This window comes from Canis lupus, chromosome 25, assembly GCF_011100685.1.
Source record: "Canis lupus familiaris isolate Mischka breed German Shepherd chromosome 25, alternate assembly UU_Cfam_GSD_1.0, whole genome shotgun sequence".
Classification (NCBI taxonomy): Eukaryota; Metazoa; Chordata; class Mammalia; order Carnivora; family Canidae; genus Canis; species Canis lupus.
The window spans coordinates 13,541,554-13,561,737 of record NC_049246.1 but is presented as its reverse complement, the minus strand read 5'-3'; the positions used below and the strand labels follow the sequence as shown (position 1 = coordinate 13,561,737).

Genomic DNA, 20,184 nt, shown 5'->3' with positions numbered 1-20,184 from the left:
GAGGAATCCTACCAGAAGGCCCTTGTACCAGTGAGACAAATACAAGCCACAGAAGCCTTACAGCTACATGCTCTATCTGTCCCAGTAGGCAGAGGCAGGATGTGAATGAAAACGACTTTTGCTCCTTCTACTTGAACAAGGAGTAGACTGTTCCAAATGCTAAGATACCTTTCCCCAAAGGACACTCCCAAACGTGTTTTTTTGTGTGTCTCAACAAGTCCCCTGCATTTCTTCCTCTCCACCAGGACCCTCCCTCCAAAAAACCCATCAAAAAAGACAGGTAGCAGTTGTTCTGTTTGGATGGGTTGTTGCACCAATTTCCCTTCTTCACTGGTATGAAGGTAGAGGCTTCCTCCCTTGGTGCTGAGTGTGAATTGGCCCTGAATGAAGGAGAGGGTTCTGTGGCCTGGGTATAGTTAGCCTTGGAAAAGCTGGGCACCCATTTAGGGGGTTGGAGCTCTGAGGGAACTTCGACCTCACCTGGTCCAGGCCCTTTATATTACAGAACAGTGAACTAAGGACACTCAGAGAAATTAAAAAATCCATGGTCCCATGGCCAAGTCACTGCCAAGCAAGGATTAGAACCACCTTTCTTGCCTCAGGCCCTGGGTGCCAGGATCCAAGATGAAAGCAGAGCAGATAGAGAAAGCCGCCTGCAGGGTGGAGAGCTCAATAGTCATGGGTCTGCCACCAGAAAGGCTCATGAAGAGCGCTTGGAGGGCACCCCCACTGGGCCAGAGCCACTTCTGCCGGGCTGAGGAGTGTCCACCCGGGGTGGCACGGTGGGCCACGGACTGCCGCGTGGCCCCCACAGGAAAACATCAGGTGTTTACTGGAAATGTTCCCTTTAGAAGAGCGCAGAATAAAGACTATCCACAGTGACCACAGAGCACAGCCTGCGACTGGAGGAGCCAGTATTGTTTGCTAGATTGTGCTTTGAGACATGCCAGGGAAAGGCGTCTGGCCTAGGACTACAGTAAAAAAAAAACACTTTGTGCTAGAGGGGCACCCACCTCAGAAGGCGGACACAGGACGTCTGCTCGTCTCCCCCTCTCCCTGGGCTTCCCTGATCAGGCACAGGGAAATCTAAAAGCTGTCAGAGGAACAAAGGAGAGAAGAGGCATTTCCTCTTCGGATCCCTCGAAGCCTCTGAAGCCTCGTGGTGTCGGAAAGCCATCAAAAGACGTTCAAGGGCCCTGCACCCAGCACCCCCAGGGCCCCCCTCTATAGGCCTGTGCCCCGCATTCCAGCCCCAGGACATCGGCCTCCGCCAGATGGGGCTCACCCTGGCCAGGGGCTGCTGCGCCATGGCTGCCACATGGTGCCATCTTTTGGTTTGTGGATTTGGTTCTGGTAGAGATGGAGGTGAGCCAGTAGATGAAGATCTCTGGGGAAGATTCCTTTCTGTGCTTATCCTTCCCTAGTTCTTCCTACACTCCCACCCACCCCTGCTACCTAGCCCGTGTCTTCAGTTGCCTTGCAGGCCACCTGTGCTGACAAGCCCTCACCTCCCGGGGTGGCCCTCCTGAGCTATGGGGTTTTCTCAGGCGGTGGCCGGGAGAGCTGGGAAGCCAGCCCAGGGTCAGACACTCTGGTTTACGAGCATATGCAGAGTACAAAATCACCCTGCACATCCTCTGTCGGAGCCTCTTCCTCTTCCAGCCCCACCACAGCTGTGTTATACATTGCTGTTAGATGTCTTTATAGTTCCGAAACTTTCCTTTGTAAGCCAAGTGTCCGAGTAAAATAATTAGCAATCCAGGAGGTGATACGTGGACACAATTTCTGATTTCTTGTTCTCCTTTAAAGAATGTGACAGTGGACTAACACATCCATTGACAAGTCATGTATACACCTGGATGGGATTCACCCTTTTCAGGCATTTTACTGTGTGGTCTTTTGGTCAGAACGTCTAATCCAGCTGTAGGACGTTTTCTTAGCCCTGGCCCAGAAAGATTTGCCAACAGAGAGACAGTCTTGTAAATGCTCCTTTGGTGGGAAGGACCCTTGGGCTTTTGAATGCTAAACCTCTCTTAGAACTAGAGATGCAGAAAGAATGTTGGTCCTACAAAAGCACTGCCTGGATTTGGCTCTCAGTTCTGCGACTCACTAGGTCTGTGACCCAGTGCCTCAGTTTCCCCATCTGTGAAATGGGAAGAATACCATCAGCTGTCTCATAGGGCCATTGTGGGGAATGAATGAGCTGTTTGTGTATAGTACATAGAACAGGCCTGATACACATAGCTTTTACTAATCGTTGGCAGCTGCTGCTAGTATTATTCTTATTATTATTGGAACTGATTGTAAGAGCCAGTCTTTCTGCGGCCCTGTAGCCTCTTGACTTTATCTTGCGATCTTTTCTTTATTTACACAAGAATAAACCCACTGTAATTTCTTATTAGCAGTCCAAATCAGTCCAGCTTAAAAGCAGGAATGCTCCAAGCATCACGTGCACATTGCCAGTTTTCACCACTAGTGTTGTGTGTGTGTTCCCTGGCATGTTTACGGCTTCATAAATTACCCAGCCAGCCTGTAGCTTCAGGCAGCTTGGGACACTTCTGCAGCAGAGCAAGTCGCCTCTCCTCTTGATTGGTGCTGGGAAAGTGCAGACACAGACCAGTGACCCACTGTTTATGCTTCCCGGGCTGAGCTCAGCTGCAGGGAGGCTGCCCCCTGAATCCCTCCCACCCCAGCATCGGGCATCAGCAGCCAGAACCAGTCAGGCCCTGTCTGGTCAGGCCTTGTCCTGCCCGACCCCACACTCTGCCCATGTTTCCCTTCTGAGCCACAGGTCTGTCTGTCCCGGTCCCCACCTCCCCGAGGCTGGTGAGCCCAGCGCACGGCAAAGGTCAGCTGCCTGTCTCCCACAAAAACGTTTTTTCTAAGTGCAGCGTGCTCCTCGATGGTCCTCTTAACCAAGCCCTGTGTGTGCTCCTCTTGCAGATGGGTATGCCTTCTCTCAAGAGGAGCATGGAGCCGTTACTCAGGAAGAGATAGTCCGTGCTTATGACACCACCAAAAAGAAATTGAGGAAGAAATGAGACATGAATTGTCCTGATGGGTCCCAGGAAAGAGATGCAGTTTGTTGCACCCAGTGTTAACACATCTCTGTCGGAAGAGACTGGTGTCAGCAGCCAAAACACCACGAAACACATTTCTGTGGCCTTAGCCAACCGGTTTGTTAGATGCCCCTTCCCTCGCGAACCTGGAGTAGATTCCGCAGGGGAGGCCATTCCGACCCCTCCCAGTTCGTCGGCAGTGCTTGGCCTAACTGCTGTGTATGTTATTATGAAGCATTCAGCTCTGCTCTGTGAGGTGTGAAATTAAAAGCGTTACGTTTCACCAATATTTAACATCAGTACTAGTTGGTCTGGGAGAAAGGTAAGAGTTTTATGTTGCATGAGAAACCCGCCTTGCGGACTCGGAGCAGGGGCGCTCGCTTCCTGTGCTGCTGACTCGCCGATGGAGTCCGCCAGGCAGCACATGGACCTCACGGCAGGCAGCTTGATGTCTCACTTTGATTCCTGTTTTGTTTGTCTGAAGTTGGCATAAATCTCTTGATTGCGGTGAAATCACAGCCCTGTCTGTCATCGGGGTGAGAGCGCCTATTTGAACCCCGTGGCCCCATCCCCAGCGCGCAGGTGCCTCCGGGGCTGTCCGGGCTGCCCTCATCGCAGACCTTGCGCGTGGCGGACGCTGTGCTCCGTGCATGGCAGCCGGTGGGCAACCTGCCCAGATGTGCTCCACGTCTTGTCCTAGCACAGATTCACATGTGGATGCGAGCAATCGCTTCTGCCACCGCCCTTTCCCCTCCAATTACTAAAGAGAAGAAGCATAGCTATCCCGCCTAGACTCAAGTGTTTACCTGCCTCTTCCCGAGGACAGGGAAGCCTGCAGGACAGTGCACTCCTGCTCTGATCAGGCTCTCAGTTCGCATTTCCCGACCTCCAGACCACTGGACCTTGGGCATCGCTTAAGTCAGACCACACTTGTTTTCTCGGGAATTCAGAGCCCATTTTGGATCTTCACTGTGGGGAAACCAGTGAATTAGTTTAGTGTGTCTCCCCAGCGAAGGGACACGTCTGTCTCTCTGTGACTCTATAGTCAGAGAGGAGGAGGAGTGAACCCGGAGGGAGAGTAGGGGCCCTTGAGGCTGGTGGAGGAAGATGACCATCAAAGGGGAAGGCAAGAGGCAAGGAACACGGAGACCGCGGGAGGAGGACACAGAGGACGCCTTAGCCACATCTCCTCGGTAGAAACGGAAATGAAGCCCAGGCAGTTGTGATCATACGTGCAGGAGGCTAGGCAAGACATTGACATGCAGTTTTAATTGGAAAGAATTCCAAACGTTTCTATATGGATGAGGTGTCCTTCCTTATCGTCAGTGGTAGATACGAGTACCTCTGCAAATAAAGTGTCCCGAGTCTAAGACAGGAGGAGAAGTGCTGCGTCACTGACTTTCCAAACTGTGGAGTCCCACCTTCTAAATTTGGATAGAACTTGTGTGCCCTCAGGCATGAATGTGAGCACCTGGAGCCCTTAATAAATGGCCAGCCTGGAGGCACATTCTCTCCTCTCCGCTTTGGTTGCCAAACCAGATTTTTGGATGGCTTAACATAAATACTTCTGGGCAGCTGTTACTACTTAAAATGGCACAGTTCTTCTGGGGATGGCTGTGCTAAATTGGGAAATAAAACAATAGTGCACTTTGCTTCCTCATCCTTCATTTTTTGGAGCATCCACATCTTATTTGGCATTGTAATAACTTAAAGTATGATTTGCATTGACTGAGAAAACTAATCCTTTACTTATAAAGTGACCACGATCCAGGGAGGGCTTACGGGGAAGCAGAACAATGAATTGAACAGGTGAGGCTTAGAAAATTGCCATTCCTTCCTGCCCGAGGTGGTAAGCCATTTTTAAATACTAGAGCACTCAACAAAATGAATCCCTGAGACTGTCATGCAGGAATTACAACCCCCTCCCCTAAAAAAAATGTGCCTGGAATTACAATACACAGAGGTTTAGGTCTTTATTGGACACCCAGAGAGATGATGTCCTAAATACAGAGGAGAAACAAAAATTTGAATCAACTGTGTGGTAGGCATCCCGACTAAATGGTTTCATTTGGAACTTTTCATTTGGAACTAAGCCTTCTGGAAAGGGGAACTAAAACTCAATCTTTGTCTGACACTTAGCTCTTTCTTAAATTTAAAACCTTCTGATTTAGATTTTCAGATTACAGCATGTATATGTTTTGTTTTGGGCTTTTTGTTTTTTATTTTGTTTTTTTTTTATGTTAAATGTGTTTTTTATGTTAAATGCAGTCACATTTTCTGAGACTGGAGTCTATATTCCAATTCTTTTGAGAACCAGACTAAACAGTGTTTGCAATACTGAAATATGTACACAGAAGGAAGCATTAGATGGGATACCTTTCTATTAATTCTCGTATATGATTAAGCTATCTGGTAAATGACTAAATTGGGCTTCAAGGAGGAGCAGCTGTCAATCTGTGCGATGTATGACAGTTAGCTGTGGCCAACTCGGGGGCTGTGTCATTTGTCCTGTCTTCAAATTGAGGTCAGAGTGTCACACAAGCCCCTCCCCAGGGAGCAGGGTGGACTGGAGTAAGTTGCGTACTCTAGCTGTCAGTTCAGTGGAAACGCCACATGGGACTTGTCACTCTGCCACATGGTAAGTGACATGCAGGCTGGCAGGTCATACTTGGTCAGCACTCTAGAGCCGGCCTCTGGATTGGGCTAAAGCAGCAGGATCCACAGAGGCCCAGCCTCGGCCTGGTGTCATACACAGATTGCCGATTCTTGAATGTGTGCTCCGTTCTGGCTGAGTCTGCAGAAGGAAGAGAGCAGCCATCGCATGCACTTCTCTCTGAGTTCCCCTACGTCCTGGCACCCCAGCAAGGATGGCCGTGAAAAGTGCATGTTAAAAAGGCAGGGTAGGGAAACAGAATGGACCAACCATTTCTGCCTGGTTGCCCAGATTAGCACTTCATTGCTAACCAGAATGGGCGTGATCATAATTTGGGGGTGTGGCTGATGTGTCCACCTTTTGTCTCTGCAGAATGTTCAGGACTTCTTGACCAGTGTTATGTTCACCCATCTCCCAGCACACGTGTGATCATCTAGGGAGGGGATCGGTAGAGCATACAAAACCCGTTCTTTGGAGAAGGGAGATGCTGTTGCTTTAATATTCGTGGAGTAATATCCTAAAATATGAACCTGAGTTTTGGCAGAGCATGGCTGGGAACTCTGTTGAAGTTTTCTTTTCCTTGACAAGGCTGCAGGTCTTGCTGTAGGGAGCTGGCAGTGAAAATCAGTGATAACTTGTCAAGAAGCAGTGAAATGCAAAAAAAAAAAAAAAAAAAGTGAGTATGAGTAACTAATGTCTGAAAATGCATATAGACATATATATTATAGGCTTAACAATTGAATTTTTAAAAGAAAGCTAGAGTCTGTAATCTCCATTTGTTATAACAATGACCCTTTATCTCATTTTTTAAAGAGAATTTTCTATCCTGTTTCCGTTTCTAGAGGTTTATGTTTTAGACCATAAGTTGAATAGGATGTTTGCAAAACTCTGCCAGAGGGCAAGGTAGTCTTTCGTCTTGAACATGTGAAGGAAGTGCACACATTCCAGCTGGCGTTTGGCTTACTACCAAGAGTCATTGTCCCAAGGTAATTCAAGGAGTGATTCAGCCTCAGCATTTGAAATGTAGACTTCATCTCCTGGGGTCCATAAAAAATGGGAACGGGGAAACTGTGGTTAAGTAGAGCCTGAAATAATAACCTGGCAAACAAAGGAGTTTATCAGGTCAAGGTAAAGGATGGCATCCCCTATCACATTCGTGGAATGCTTTCTCCATACCAAATCTTGTATTAGCAAATTTAGTAGTGATGGGGATGGATAGTGAAAGAAAGCGCTCCCTCCTCAAAGGGAAAGCATATACATCACTTGGCTTTGTTGCTGGTTCTCCATTGGCCCAAGACAGTTGCTGGTCTCAGTATAGCCTTGGGGGAGATTATTTAGCCTCATCCTGGCCACTTTCCCATCCTCAGAGGCAACGAGGATGGTGACAAGGGTTTCTAGTGGGTTGTAGAGGTGAGAGTTTGAGGTCCCCAGAAGATATTAATAAGTATCCCCAAAAGGAATAGACATGAAATACTCTACCTTAATGTGTCATACTCTCTGTTTATTTTTTTCTCGGCATCCCACATTGTCCCACAGTACACATTTCCTTTGACATTACAAGAGCTGCATTGACTGCCAAGCCTCCACTAGCAGTCTGTTGAAAGCTCTCTCTTAGCTTGTTGGGTCTGAGTGTGGCAAACCGGCATGCCGTCTTCAACGGGAAGAAAAGGCTATATGGAGCCAACACAGGGTTGAGAAGCTGTGAAACAAAAGGGGGCAGAAAAGAAGGGCGAGCTCACCCTGTTACCCCACCCCAAGCATAATCCAGAGCTGTTAACTCTGACAAACACCTCTGCTCCCCTGACTGAGGGGAGACAAAAGAGTGATTCTTTTACACCCGGGCTGGCTCGTTTTCAATGACAATCTCTTGCCCTAGTTGCCTTAGAGACAACCACTCTGCTCTTTCTCTCAGGCTCCAGACCAAGAAAAACATGCTCACAAGATTAGCCCATCGGCATTTCTTCTGACCTGGCTAAAGAAAGAAAGGAGACCTGTTCCTTTTAAAAGTCAGGAACAAAGTGTCAGGTGGCTTTGATTTATGACAGAAATAGGAAGAAGAAAGTTGAGGTAATAGCGCTATCCAAATAACCCTGCCCAGGAACCCAAGGGGTCGAGAGGGCTTATCAAGAGCCTTTTGTAGGCAAGCTCTTCCGTATGGCAGAGAAGGGGCCAGAAGGAGGGGGACAGCCTGGAGATGAGGCTGTGAACTCACTTCCAATGGCACTGGACCCAGTCATCCCTAAGGACAGCCATGCACCTGCGGGTGGATCAGTAAACACCAATTAAAACGTGGAAAAAAGAAAATCTGCCCTGTCATAGGGTTTCTCTGCTTCCCACAAGATCCCTGCACAAATAGATGCTTTTCGGGTTTTTCATTAATGAAATCAGTGTGTGTGCTGACACGTGCATTCCTCCGCTGTCCTTCTCCCACGTTGCCAGTGACTGCTGAGTTCGGAAGTGTGCCTGCTGCTTCCCAGGAGCCTCCCTCTGAAGGGCCCCGCTACCAGCTGCAGCCCGGCCAGCTGCAGGGGTGGGGCGCACAGGGCTCTGCCAGGAGCAGCCAGGTCTGCAGCCCAGGTCAGCAGCCGGGTGCCTCATCCTTCCTGCAGGTCACCGAATTGCTGTTTGAATGCAGCATCTTTGTGGTGTCTTTCCCATGCAAGCAAAGCCATGTGCCCTCCTGTCTGCTGTCACATCTGTGCTCAGATTGCTTAAATATTGTTTGCGACAGGGAGGTTTTAATCTGGTTATGCAGAGGGAAGCGGGGCTGTGGGGGCACGTTTAATTGGCTCCCAGCAGAGTAGTGAGCGCGTCTATGGAGTGTGGGGTTTTTTTGTTCCCTCTCTCTCGAAGTGTTACCATTTTCACGTCCTATTAATGTCCTCTGGTTGTTAAATTACAGCAGCACATTATAGCGGAGCTGGGTTCCCTCCTGGAGTGAATACAAATGAAGGGCATTTACTTGTATTTTTAGAGGTTTTGGAAAAACGTAGTGATTTGTGGCTTTGATCAATCCTGTTGACTGGTATATGTCTGCACAAATCTGTTTCAAATAAATCTTTTGTTAAAGTAAATGATTGGACCGTGATTTATTTTGGAGTTTTGTCTTGCACTAATAAGCCGTCACTGCCATTGGGACTCGGGACAATAACACAGAGGTTTTGTCAGCAGGTACAGGCCATGTATACGCTCTGCCCCAAGAGCTGATGGCCCAGGAAACGCAGTTCAATGGCAGGAGCGCAGGAGAATCTGAATTGTAGATTAACATGAGCTGTGCAAGCCCCGGTCCCCTTTATGAGAGCAGAGTCCGAGAGGCCACACTGAATTGGATTCATCACACGATGGAAAGAACTGTACAGAGAAGGGCTTCTCCCACTGATGAGTGGCCTCCCCTTGGTTTATCTCAGCTTCCCTGCAGACGCAGATGTGAAAAGTTCAAATTCTATCGTCAAGCATGAAATTACAAGACCGTCACTGAAGGGGCACAGAACACGGCCCCCCAACGGTGCCACTCTGACATACTGATTCTTTTGAACTGGAGGCCAATGAGGAGCAGCAGATGCAGGGAGAGAGCTCTCTCACCTCCCCCTTCTACATAATGCAGGTCCCAGCACTGCCACCGAGAAAGGTACCCTCCCTGCATGGGGAAGAGAAGAACATTCTTATCACTGAAGACTGGGGCATCCACGCTGGAATGGATCTGTACGAACAAACCTACTAAGATAACCCGACCTTCCATTAAATTACCCCGGATCTCTCCCAAGGACTGTCCTACGGTTTACTGCCCCAGCCCAAGCCCCTCTGTCAGGTCCCATCCCCAGCTTATCTTTGTGTAAAACTGTGTGTAAGCTTCTGGACCTAATGGCTTCTTGGGGTCTTCATCTTCCTGCTGAAGATTCCCATGTACATGTAAAAATGTACTTGTATGCTTTTCTCCTGCTAGTCTGTCTTGTGTCAGTTAAATTCTTAGGCCATCACAGAACCCAAGAGGATAGAAGGAAAGAAGTTCTCCCTTACATTATTTTATAGAGAGCAAGGAGGGGCACCTGGGTGGCTCAGTCAGTTAAGCATGTGCCTTCAGCTCAGGTCATGATCTCAAGGTCCTGGGATCCAGTCCTGCATCAGGCTCCAGCTCAGTGGGGAGTCTGCTTCTCCCTCAACCTCTGCCCCTCCCCTCTGCTCATGCACTCCCTTCTCACTCTCACACATAATAAAATCTTTAAAAATAAAGAGTAAGGAGACACCTGCCTATTCCCTGTAGACACCCTGAGCCACATTTAGAAAATCATCCACTGCCTTGAAGTTCCCTGGGATACACAAATCACATGGCTGAGGCCACACTGAACCTTGGGTAAAGGGGGATCTGGGGGCCCAGACGTTGGCCTGGGAAGTGAGGATGCAGGAGCCTTCCACCCTGCAGTCCACCTCGGGCTGGCTCGGCGTATCACCTGCTTGCCTGGCTTTGTGTGGGCAGTTCTACACTTCAGCCGCTGCAGTGAGGTCAGAGGCTAGGGGTGAAGGACAGAAAAGAATGAAAGCCTGTGAGAGATGGTTCCCTGCACGGACTGAGCCTGCAACCCCCAAACCTCTTAACAGCCCACTTCAGATCCACTACAGATTCCCAGAGCGGACTCTCATTCCTCCCAGACGGTCTTATTATCGCTGAATTTGGCTGGTCTAGGGCAGTCACGACCTTGGTGGCCACATCCTGGGCACGGGCAGGGACGGGAGGCGGGGCCCCTCCCCAGGCAGAGCTCTGCAGCTTGGGGCAGAACGGGGAAGGACCTTGTTCTGCTCTCCACAGGCCCAGCCTTATTTTTCATAAATTGTGCAAAACTGAAAATGATTGGATACAATCAATAGCAAAGTGTTATATTCCAAATCTTTGCCACTTCTCGGTCATATCTACAGTATCTGCCTTTGCTGCTACACTGCTTTTTTTCGAAATGCCATCCCTCACTTGTGCTCACCAGAATGAACTTGCATCTTCGAGAGGCTGCTAGCAGCTGAAGACACTTGTCAGACCCTCCATTTCTGCCCACAGCAATACTCTTTAGAATAGCTTTCCCTGTGAAAAAGACTCCAGCTACTTTGAAAAATCATTCAGATTCTATTTATTTTCCACATGTTTGTGTAAGAGACACATAGAATGTGAGGGATTGAAAATGTCTATCAAAGCCACAGGGCACAGGACAGGCGCCCACCTCAGCCTCTGATCTTCTGCCTACGTTCCGTTCCACGTATGACTCTTTCAAGGGAACTTTCCAGCAATTGTTGAAAAGACCAGCCACTGCTGTAACTGGAACTATGGATGAAGTCTGGGACTTTATGTTTTTCCCCAAAGAGGACAAAATAAAATCCCTCCACCCACCAATGCTAAAAGTACCAGACATGCATAGTCCAGCTCACAAACATTAAGCTTTCATTTATCCGAAGCAGGCCAGACGCATAAATAAAATGACTTATGTTTCTTGGTGGGGGGCCCCAAAGTTCCACCTTCAACTATTGGCCTCTTCTGGCAACTGCACTCGTCCTTGGCTTTCGATTGCAGAGCGATGGAAGTTTAAGGAACGGTGCGTGGGGACTCAGAGCCACAGCCTTGGCCTGAGCCGAGAATTGGCAGGGTCCGTCTCAGGGGCTTCTGTGTAATTGCTGTTAGAGTTGTTGACGTTGAATACTACCTGTACTCTTTCCTCTCCTTTGGAGAAAACATGTTTTGATTTGAAATACTCTAATTGCCTAGAAATTTCCTGATTTTCTCCCGACTTTCAAAATAGCAGCCGTGCCTATATTAAGTTTCATTTGATTTAAAGCTCCTCTGCTGACCTAACACACCTTGCCCGTGGCTCAGGGGCACCCATGGTTGTCGCTGTCGCTTTCCAAAGGGCCTTGGATGGAGGCTGTGGTAGCTGCTGCGAGCCGAACTAGAACAGCCCTTAGCCACCGACAAAGCTGTTCGTGCCACTTTTTCCCCTTCCCGTGTCAAGAGAAGCTGCCTGCAATTACTTACAAAGACAGCTGCAGGAAAGGGCCTGGGATGCGTTCCACGGATACGTTTAAAGTCAGATGGGGGTGGGATGAGTGGGGCTGGGGGAGACCCTTCCTCGGCTATAAAAGAATCCACCTCTGAGCAAATTTCTTGAATACTTCAGCTGGGAATATGTGGGGTTTTTAAAAAATTTATTCACGAGAGGCACAGAGAGAGAGGCAGAGACACAGGCAGAGGGAGAAGCAGGCTCCATGCAGGGAGCCCGATGCGGGACTCGATCCCAGGACCCCAGGATCACACCCTGGGCCGAAGGCAGATGCTCAGCCACGGAGCCACCCAGACACCCCTGGGCAAATGTTTTAATGGGATCCCACTTTCCTGTCAACGCGGTGACAGGCCTGCTGACAGGCACTGAGGGGCTGGGCGCTAAGGGTGCCCCCCAAGGCACCTACCCTGGTGCGTGAGGGAGATTCAGTCACACATGCAGGAGGCCCGTGAAACTGTGTGTGTGTGGGGGCATGTGTGTGTAATCACACATACACACCAGCTCTGTGGAGAAAATGAAGCAGACGCAAATGTTCAAAAACACAACAGAAAAAATTTCTTCTGGAGAACTTTGCGAAGCAGGTTGGACAATGCCGTGGAAAGGGTGGAAAGGCTTACCACGGTCCCTGTGTCAGGAGACAAGAGAAAAGCCACTCCCTGCCACCATATGCTGAAGGGAAAGTTGCAGGGCTCTGTCAGTCCACTGAGCAGACAGCAGGAAGTTTGAGAACCCGGGGCCTTCACGGTAAGATGCTGATGGGGGAGAGCATGGGTGGTGCCACCCGTGTGCGCTCCTGCGCTGGGCTCGAACTCTGCCCGCCCCAGGGCCCGGGCTGGGAGGGTATCAGACACCCCTTCTCGCCGCCCTTTGGAACACAAGCTGTCCTCCAACACAGATGGAAGATGTGTTGAGATGTAGAGCTGAGCCAAAGTCCTGGCCACACGCAGCTTCTATTCTAGAGGGAGAGGCAGACAATAAACAAAAGTATAGGGCAGCCCGGGTGGCTCAGCGGTTTAGCGCCGCCTTCAGCCCAGGGCGTGATCCTGGGGACCCGGGATCGAGTCCCGCATCGGGCGCCCTGCATGGAGCCTGCTTCTCCCTCTGCCTGTGTCTCTGCCTCTCTCTGTGTCACTAATAAATAAATAAATAAAATCTTTAAAAAAACAAAAAACCCCCAAAAGAATATATAAGCCGATACCATGTTGTGCAGGACAGATGGCGTCTTAGCTGGGGCTGCTAGAGCAAAAATGCCGTTGACTGGGTGGCTGACAAACAGCGAACCTTTATTTGGCTAATAAGCAACAAACACCATCTAGAGGCTGGAAGACTGTGATCAGGGTGCCTGCAGATTGGGTCTGGGAAGAGCCCTATTCTTGGTTCCTTAAGGGGCCTGGGCTGCTAACCTGGAAATGATTGCAGCAACATGTGGGGAGGTGCGCACGTGTTTCGGGAAGCACACGCCCTGTGGATGATGTCAAGGGGGCTCCTCATTCTGCATTCTACTCTACGGCAAATCCAGGCCACTGGGTGCACTGAACACCACACGGGCAGTGCTCCAAAGTGAATTGTAGCCATGAGGTTCTCACATAGTTCTAACTCACTTTCTATTAATCATAGGCTGGATGTGGGCTGGACTACTGTTTGCTGAGCACAGTGTTTTCTTATAACTATACTGTGAAAAACAGCAGTCATTGAACTACATGAATTCCTCATACTTCTCAGTAAAGGATTCCTGAATGCATATTGATCCTTAGATAGTCAACAAAGGAGTCCTGTTCTAAAACACCTTTCATTAGATATAAAATTTCTTGGGGCATCTGGGTGGCTCAGTGGTTGAGTGTTTGCTTTTGGCTCAGGTCGTGATCCTGGGGTCCTAGGATCGAGTCCTGCAACAAGGCTCCTCACAGGAGCCTGCTTCTCCCTCTGTTCATGTCTCTGCCTCTCTCTTTGTGTCTCTCATGAATAAATAAATAAAATCTTTGAAAACAAATTTCTTAAAATGAATGCAGAAATATTGTACTGATTAAAAAAAAAGAAGAAAATGAAAACTTAGTAAGAGTGATTAATACATCACTACAGATCACTCTTAGTCCTCCAATTTATTATCAGGAGAAATTGTTTTAAGATGGCTGTAGTGGCTTCAAACTTTTGCCATCCTCACATAGTTCTGTTGGACCAAATGTTGGGAGTCAACCTGTCACAAAAATCTAGATGGGAGCAGCAAGTATTCTTATAGAGTTTGCCACGAGAAGGATCTAAAACAGGACTAAAGTTCTCTTCTGTCTCAGGCATTGTTAACTGAATGGCTATTTGAAAATTTTTGTGAGCAGAGAAAAATCTGTGTTCCAGTCCATAATGTCAAGTTATATTGGATGCTACTTTTCAATAAATATGGCATTGCCTTGGCCTAAGGATGTCTCAATAAATTCCTTTTGAAATGCTTAAAATCTCTATGTCCAAATACATTTTCTACCTCTACCTCCACATGTGCACTGGACGCAGGTATTGTGCTGGGTGCAGAGGCGTCATTTACAGTTGAAGTGTTAGTCTCCATCCTTAAGAAACTCGCCATCTCAGGGGACACCTACATAATTCAATGTGGCACCAAGCAGCGTGACACAAGTGCTGTAGAGAACAAAGGGGAATCACACCCAGTGTGTGTGAAAGGAGCAGAGAGCAGCACTGTGCCCTCCCCGGTCTCTACCTCCCTTAGTTCCCAAAGCCCAATCTCTAAGGTTTACTGGATAACATGAAGACAGAAGAACAACAAAGGATCAACAAAGAATACGGCGAGGTGAGGTTTTAAAGATAGTTTAAAATTCAGCCAAAAGACCCCCACTTACATAAAAGCAGAGCTGCCGAAAGGCAGCCTACAGAACCAGTACCACGATGGAGAAAACTGAGGTAGCCAGCACTGCCATATTATGTCAACCCACATAACTGCCCCCTGAGCAGACGTGATGCTGAGTCCCATTTTGACCAACTGAAGATACAAGAGGCGTCCTGGCTTGCCACACACTTCAGGGATGGAAGAAGAACTTGGATCCAACTCCCACCTCCTCCCAAGTCCGTGCTTTATAAATAAAACAAAGGACTATGCTCAAGCGGGGCCCTCAAAAAGATGCCTGCAAAGTCCCGACCAGTGCAGCTGCCCAAGGAATGCTATTAAACCCAGTTCTGATGGAACATTGAGTTTTTATTTTTGCCTTGAAATGAGACACACTGAGTTCTCCCAGTCACTGACTTGATACACAGCTGTCATAAGTAGATTAATATATTTGCAACATGTACATCAGAAAGAGGAGGAAAATCCTAAGACCCATTCGGGTCACAAAGCCTAGTGTCAGCTAGAAGGACTCCAGTTACTGACTTCCACCCCCACCCTTCCCACCCTACTGTGTGGGACTGCGGTGGGGCAGCTGAGCCCCCGCTGGCCATCTAGGCTCTGCCAACAGGGGGCACTAGAGGGAGAGAGACTGAGGGAACACAAGGGCAAGGTCCTGCCTGTCTCCTGACCTATCCGGGTCCACAGACACAGCCTTCACCTTGGCGGCAGTTGGCACCAGTGTCCAGCTTTGAAAAAAATTTGCATTCCCAGAGCCAACCATGCGGTGTCCCAGTCAGCAGGTGCCCCCTCTCAGCATGACAGGGCCTTTCCTTCAAGCACCTGGATTCTAAGACCCCGCCTGCCCCACACCTCACTTCTTCCCTTTGTTCCTTTGGCCCTAGAGGTAGTAACTGCCTCAAGTCATCACTAGCTCTGCATTGCCTCAGTTTCCCCTTTTGCTGTTTCAGTTCCTTAACACCTGTCTAACCATCTCTTTTTACAAATTCTCTGTCGCAAATAACTGGTGTGACAATGGCCACATCTACTAAAGGCAAACATTCATATACCCCGACACAGCAGTTCCTCTCCTGGAGTTCCACCCAAGAGAGCTGAGTGCTTGTGTTCACCAAAACACGTGTTTAAAAATGTTTGTAACAGCCCAAAACTGGGAGTAACCCAAATGTCCATCAACAGTAGAGAGGACAATTTAGTATATCGATGGCATTTTTTATGCTAGAATACTACACGGCAGTGAAAAGGCACTGCGGCTCCCTCCAACGTCAGTCACAACACAGAGCAAAAGAGGCTGGACATGGAAAAGTATGTGTTGTATGATCCCATATGCATGAAGTTCAAAACCAGGCAAAGCTCACCTATGGTGAGAGACTGCGGCAGAGCCCTTGTCTTTGAAGCAAACTGTCAACAGAATTCTTTCTGCCTCTTGACCTTGATGATGGTTTATTGAGCTGTACGCTGAAGACTGTGTGCTTTACTGTGTGTAGAAAATGATGCAGTGAATGTTCCTGACTGAGCCCCAGCTGGTTCAGAGGGATGCCAACTGGCAGTCTAGAAAGGTTCCATAGGTACAGCCAGAGCTAGTGGAGGTACAGGGAGGAGAGAGATCCTGTGAATTTACACAGCAACAGCACAGAGAAATAAGGCCATTTCGGGCATCACAAAAAGTGGTATTGATTTGAGGGTCACAGGAAGCCACTTCTGTGCAAATCTCTTAGGCAACGCTAGAAATACTAACGCAGGTAAAACTGGTTATTGAAAGAAAAATAAGGAAAACCTCCTAATGCAGTTCTAAGGATCTATCTATTCATCTGTGACATATTTTGTCAATATAAATTATGTATTTCTTTGTATTGAGCAGGTTAAAATTATCTGAAAAGAAATTATATGTGTATTATAAAAATTATAAAAGCCTATCAGATGCCACTAGCATCGTGCTACGCTATGTCCTTTGTCTCCACACCAACCCGAGGAGGTAGGTGTTGCAGATCCCCTTTTCCAGAGACAGGAAAGCCTATGTTGAAGGCACACGGCCGGTGGTGGAGATGGGTTCTAACTAGGGTCCATTCATCTCCAGAGGAAGTGCGACAAAACCAGTTACAGCTGAGACAGGGAGAGATGAGCGCTGCAGACCAGCTCCAGTTTTAAAAAATCAGTCAAGAATTGAGACCAGAGTTGAATGAGATAGCCTCATAGAAGAAGTTACTTCTGTTTCAAATTTTCCTGTGATCATTCTGTACACATATGTATACACATGTGGTAATTTTATATACATGTTGCAGATGGCAATCAGTCTTCTGCAGTTATTATGTCTGAGTAAATAATGTCTTGTGTAACCTATGATTTTTCTAAATGAAAAGACCTACACTTCAAGATAGTTGAAACTGGGATGCAAGGTTTCTGTTTAAAATCAATCTTAAGGCTGCCACCATAAACTTTACCCCTTTTATCATCCCTCATTTAAAAGCTTTTTTTTTAAAGCATTAATTTTAAATTTCTTGTTCTTGATTTGAGTCTAGTTCCTTCAATTTGGTGTAGAAATGTTGAAGGCATGCTAAAGATTTAAACTGTGAACAGCACAGTGACCCTCACTGCCAACTCCCTGCGTAAAACTGTAACGTTATCTCAGAGTTATGCTGTCATGGTGCTGTGGGGTTATAGTCAACAATCAAAAACACTGAACTTCTTGGACAGGAGTAACTGTTTCTCTAGGGTTTTTAATTCTTCCATCTCTCACCGATAAAGGATTCTATCCGGAAGAACAGAGGGCAAAGAAAAGCAAATGCAAATCACACACTAAAAAATGCTTACCTAGCATACCTCTAATTTTTGGTTAAAGAGTTAATAATTTCTAACTCTTTGTCATCTCTCACCGACTCAACCCCTCCAAGGCACTTGAAGCCCAGTAACATTCATGTTTTCAATTAAGAAAAACATTTCAGAAGGCAAAAGAAATTTTCTATATAAGTATTTTGGAATGAATAGGCTGAATGAAAATAGCTGATCTCTGGCTCTTAAAAAAACAGAGAGAAAGGGCGAGGGGTAGCAGGGTGGAAATGTCCTCAAGGCTCTAGCATCTAAGAAGGAAAAGAAAAGGAGGATTAACGTTGAGTGATGAGGAATGGTGTTCTCATTTGTATGCATGATTTATTCCTCCTTGCAATATTTAGGCTGCTCCTTTTAAAAATGAAAGGGGCTCAAAGTTGAACACAAAGGGTGCACCTTCCCCAGTGGCCAGGTCCAGACCTACTGCCGGCCCCCCGGGGAGCCCACGCACTTCCCTGGGTTGTGAAAGCCACTGCCACCACCTCCTCCCTGAGCTTCCTCCACTCAAGATCATACAGCTTGCTCGGACGCTTTGTCTCCTGCTCCAGAGGCAAGGAAAATAAGCAGAATGGGGAAGCGATCACAGGTTTTAAGAATCCTAGAAAGTTCCCTTCGCTGTTACTGCTCATAAATTCTTGGCTTAGCAGTCACTCAGCAGGTCCAGAAGGGCGGGCAAGTTCCTGGGCTGCTCCTTGTCCATCCTAATGACAGGCGGGTTAGTGGACTTTCTCTGTCTGCACGTCATAAGCCTTCTCCCCAAATTCCAACAAGCTTCGCCAAGCACATACCTCCAGCAGAGGTCTGCAGTGGACAGTGTAGGAAAATACAGAGTACACATTTGCGCCAGTTCTGACAGAAGAAGCCCAGGCTAAATTAGTGAGAAGTCTGGGTTCTGAAGTCCCTTCAACAGAAACAAACGTATTCAAGCATTTAAAAAGCATAAGCAATCAAAGGCAAGTAGGCTGCTCTTCCATTTAAATGGCTTTTACTGAATCACTGAGGGTGTGCGTGGTAGAGACAGAATGTGAATTTGCAGGAAACGGGGCCTCTGACGCAGACAGGGAGTACGTGCGAGTGCTGTTACCAGGCAGGGGCCAGACCCTTCCCTGGGGTTCGCACCACTGAAACTTTTCTCCCGTGTCCAGTCCATTTGCGGACATCTGCCCTAACTTTCCTCGCCAACTGGGTTCTGATTGTCACGGTTTCTTCAGGCAGAAGGCACTTCTGAAGGCAACTTAAACCCTAATTTGTATAAAACAAGGAGAAAAGATCAGTCATAGAATTCATGAAATAAAACTGTGCAGTCTTGAGAAAAATGAGCTCGTGGTAAATTTAATATGGGAAATATTAGCCAAGCAGCTAGGAACATAATCAGAAGTGGAACTCTAGCCTGAAACTAGGAGTATTGCAGAGTAAACACGCCAGACCTACGTGCATTTGTCTTAATGGTCTTTTTGCCACTTTGAATGTTGATATTATTGTTAAATTGTAACTTTTTCAGCCACAGCAGGAAGGATAGGAGATAAGCAGCTTCCCCGAGGCCCTTAAATGGAAAGAGCTGGCTAATTTCTTCTTTCAACCAGAGGGTCTTTCTGTCCCACACAGAGGAATACAGAAATCCCCAGAACCATCATGATCCAAGAAAGAAATGTACAGTAACAAACTATTCTATTTGTAACTGCTCCTCCCCCCACCCCCAGCCCCCGACATTGAAATACTTCTCCTGGGTGCAAACTATACTTTACAGATTCTGATTTCATGATAGGATGGAAGGTATCCTTAAACCAACTGTTTGACCTTTTACTTTGAAAGCTCAACTTCTTGAGTGTTTTTACCAAAACTGAAAAGGCCTGAGGGTTCTTCCAATGATGTTATCTATACTTTTGGAAAGACCTGGTTGCCCTCACTCACTAGGTGAAGAACTCGTTAAAATGCACTTTTGCTTTCAGCATATTTAATACCACATAGGAAAGAAATAGTCGCAGAGAAGCCAGCACTCCCCGTCCCTCTATGTTAAGAAAGGCCTGTCAAAGATGTCACAGAGCAACTCCCGCGTCAGCAAAGGGTGGACTAGACTACGAATTGATGAACAAAGACCAATGGCCAAATCTGGTCCACTGCCTAGTTTTTATGGCCCGAGAGTTTAGAATGGTTTTTACATTTTGAAATTGTTGAGAAAAAAACAAAACAAGTATTTTGTGACATTTGAAAATTGTATGGAATTCAAACATCAGTGTCCATCAGTAAGGTGTTAATTGGAACACGGCCATACTCATATGTTTATGTATCCCCATGGCTGCTTTTGTGTGACGATGGCAAAGTCAAATAGTTGGTAGAGACCATCTGGCCTGCAAAACCTAAAATATTTACTCTCTGGCTCCTGCCCAGAAAAAAAAAAAAACAGTTTGCCAATCTCTAGGCTGAGTGATCCCTGAGATCCTTTTCGTCTCCACATTTCTAGGAATTTTACTTTAATAACCCAGAATCCTCCATCAAGGACAAGGTTTAGAACATGCATTAGCCACATACTACAGTAATCCCAAAAGACTGAATCTTTTGTGTTGTCAACACTTCCCATGGAATACGTGAAATAATACTACTAGAATATACATATAAATTTTGCTGATATTGATTACTTTTAAAGGTAGGCTCTTGGTTCTAGAAAGCAATATTTATCATTCTTTAGCCATTTTATTACGTTACTAGTTTTAATAAACCATCTGAAAAGTTACCAAGTAAAACAAAAATGAAAAAAACCCAACTCCCTTG

At 47.2% G+C, this 20,184-nt stretch overlaps 1 protein-coding gene across 13 annotated transcripts in view; it reads left to right on the top strand.

Annotated features, from left to right (window-relative positions):
- ATP8A2 (ATPase phospholipid transporting 8A2) overlaps nt 1–6,393 on the top strand; it is a 574,503-nt gene extending 568,110 nt beyond the window's left edge. For all 13 annotated transcript variants that reach the window (XM_038573452.1, XM_038573457.1, XM_038573456.1 and 10 more), the window contains one exon: nt 2,944–6,393. In XM_038573452.1, coding sequence (XP_038429380.1) covers nt 2,944–3,041 — 98 coding nt within the window. In that variant the 3' untranslated portion in view covers nt 3,042–6,393. The remainder of the gene's footprint in view (nt 1–2,943) is intronic.
- The last annotated feature ends 13,791 nt before the right edge of the window (nt 6,394–20,184 follow it).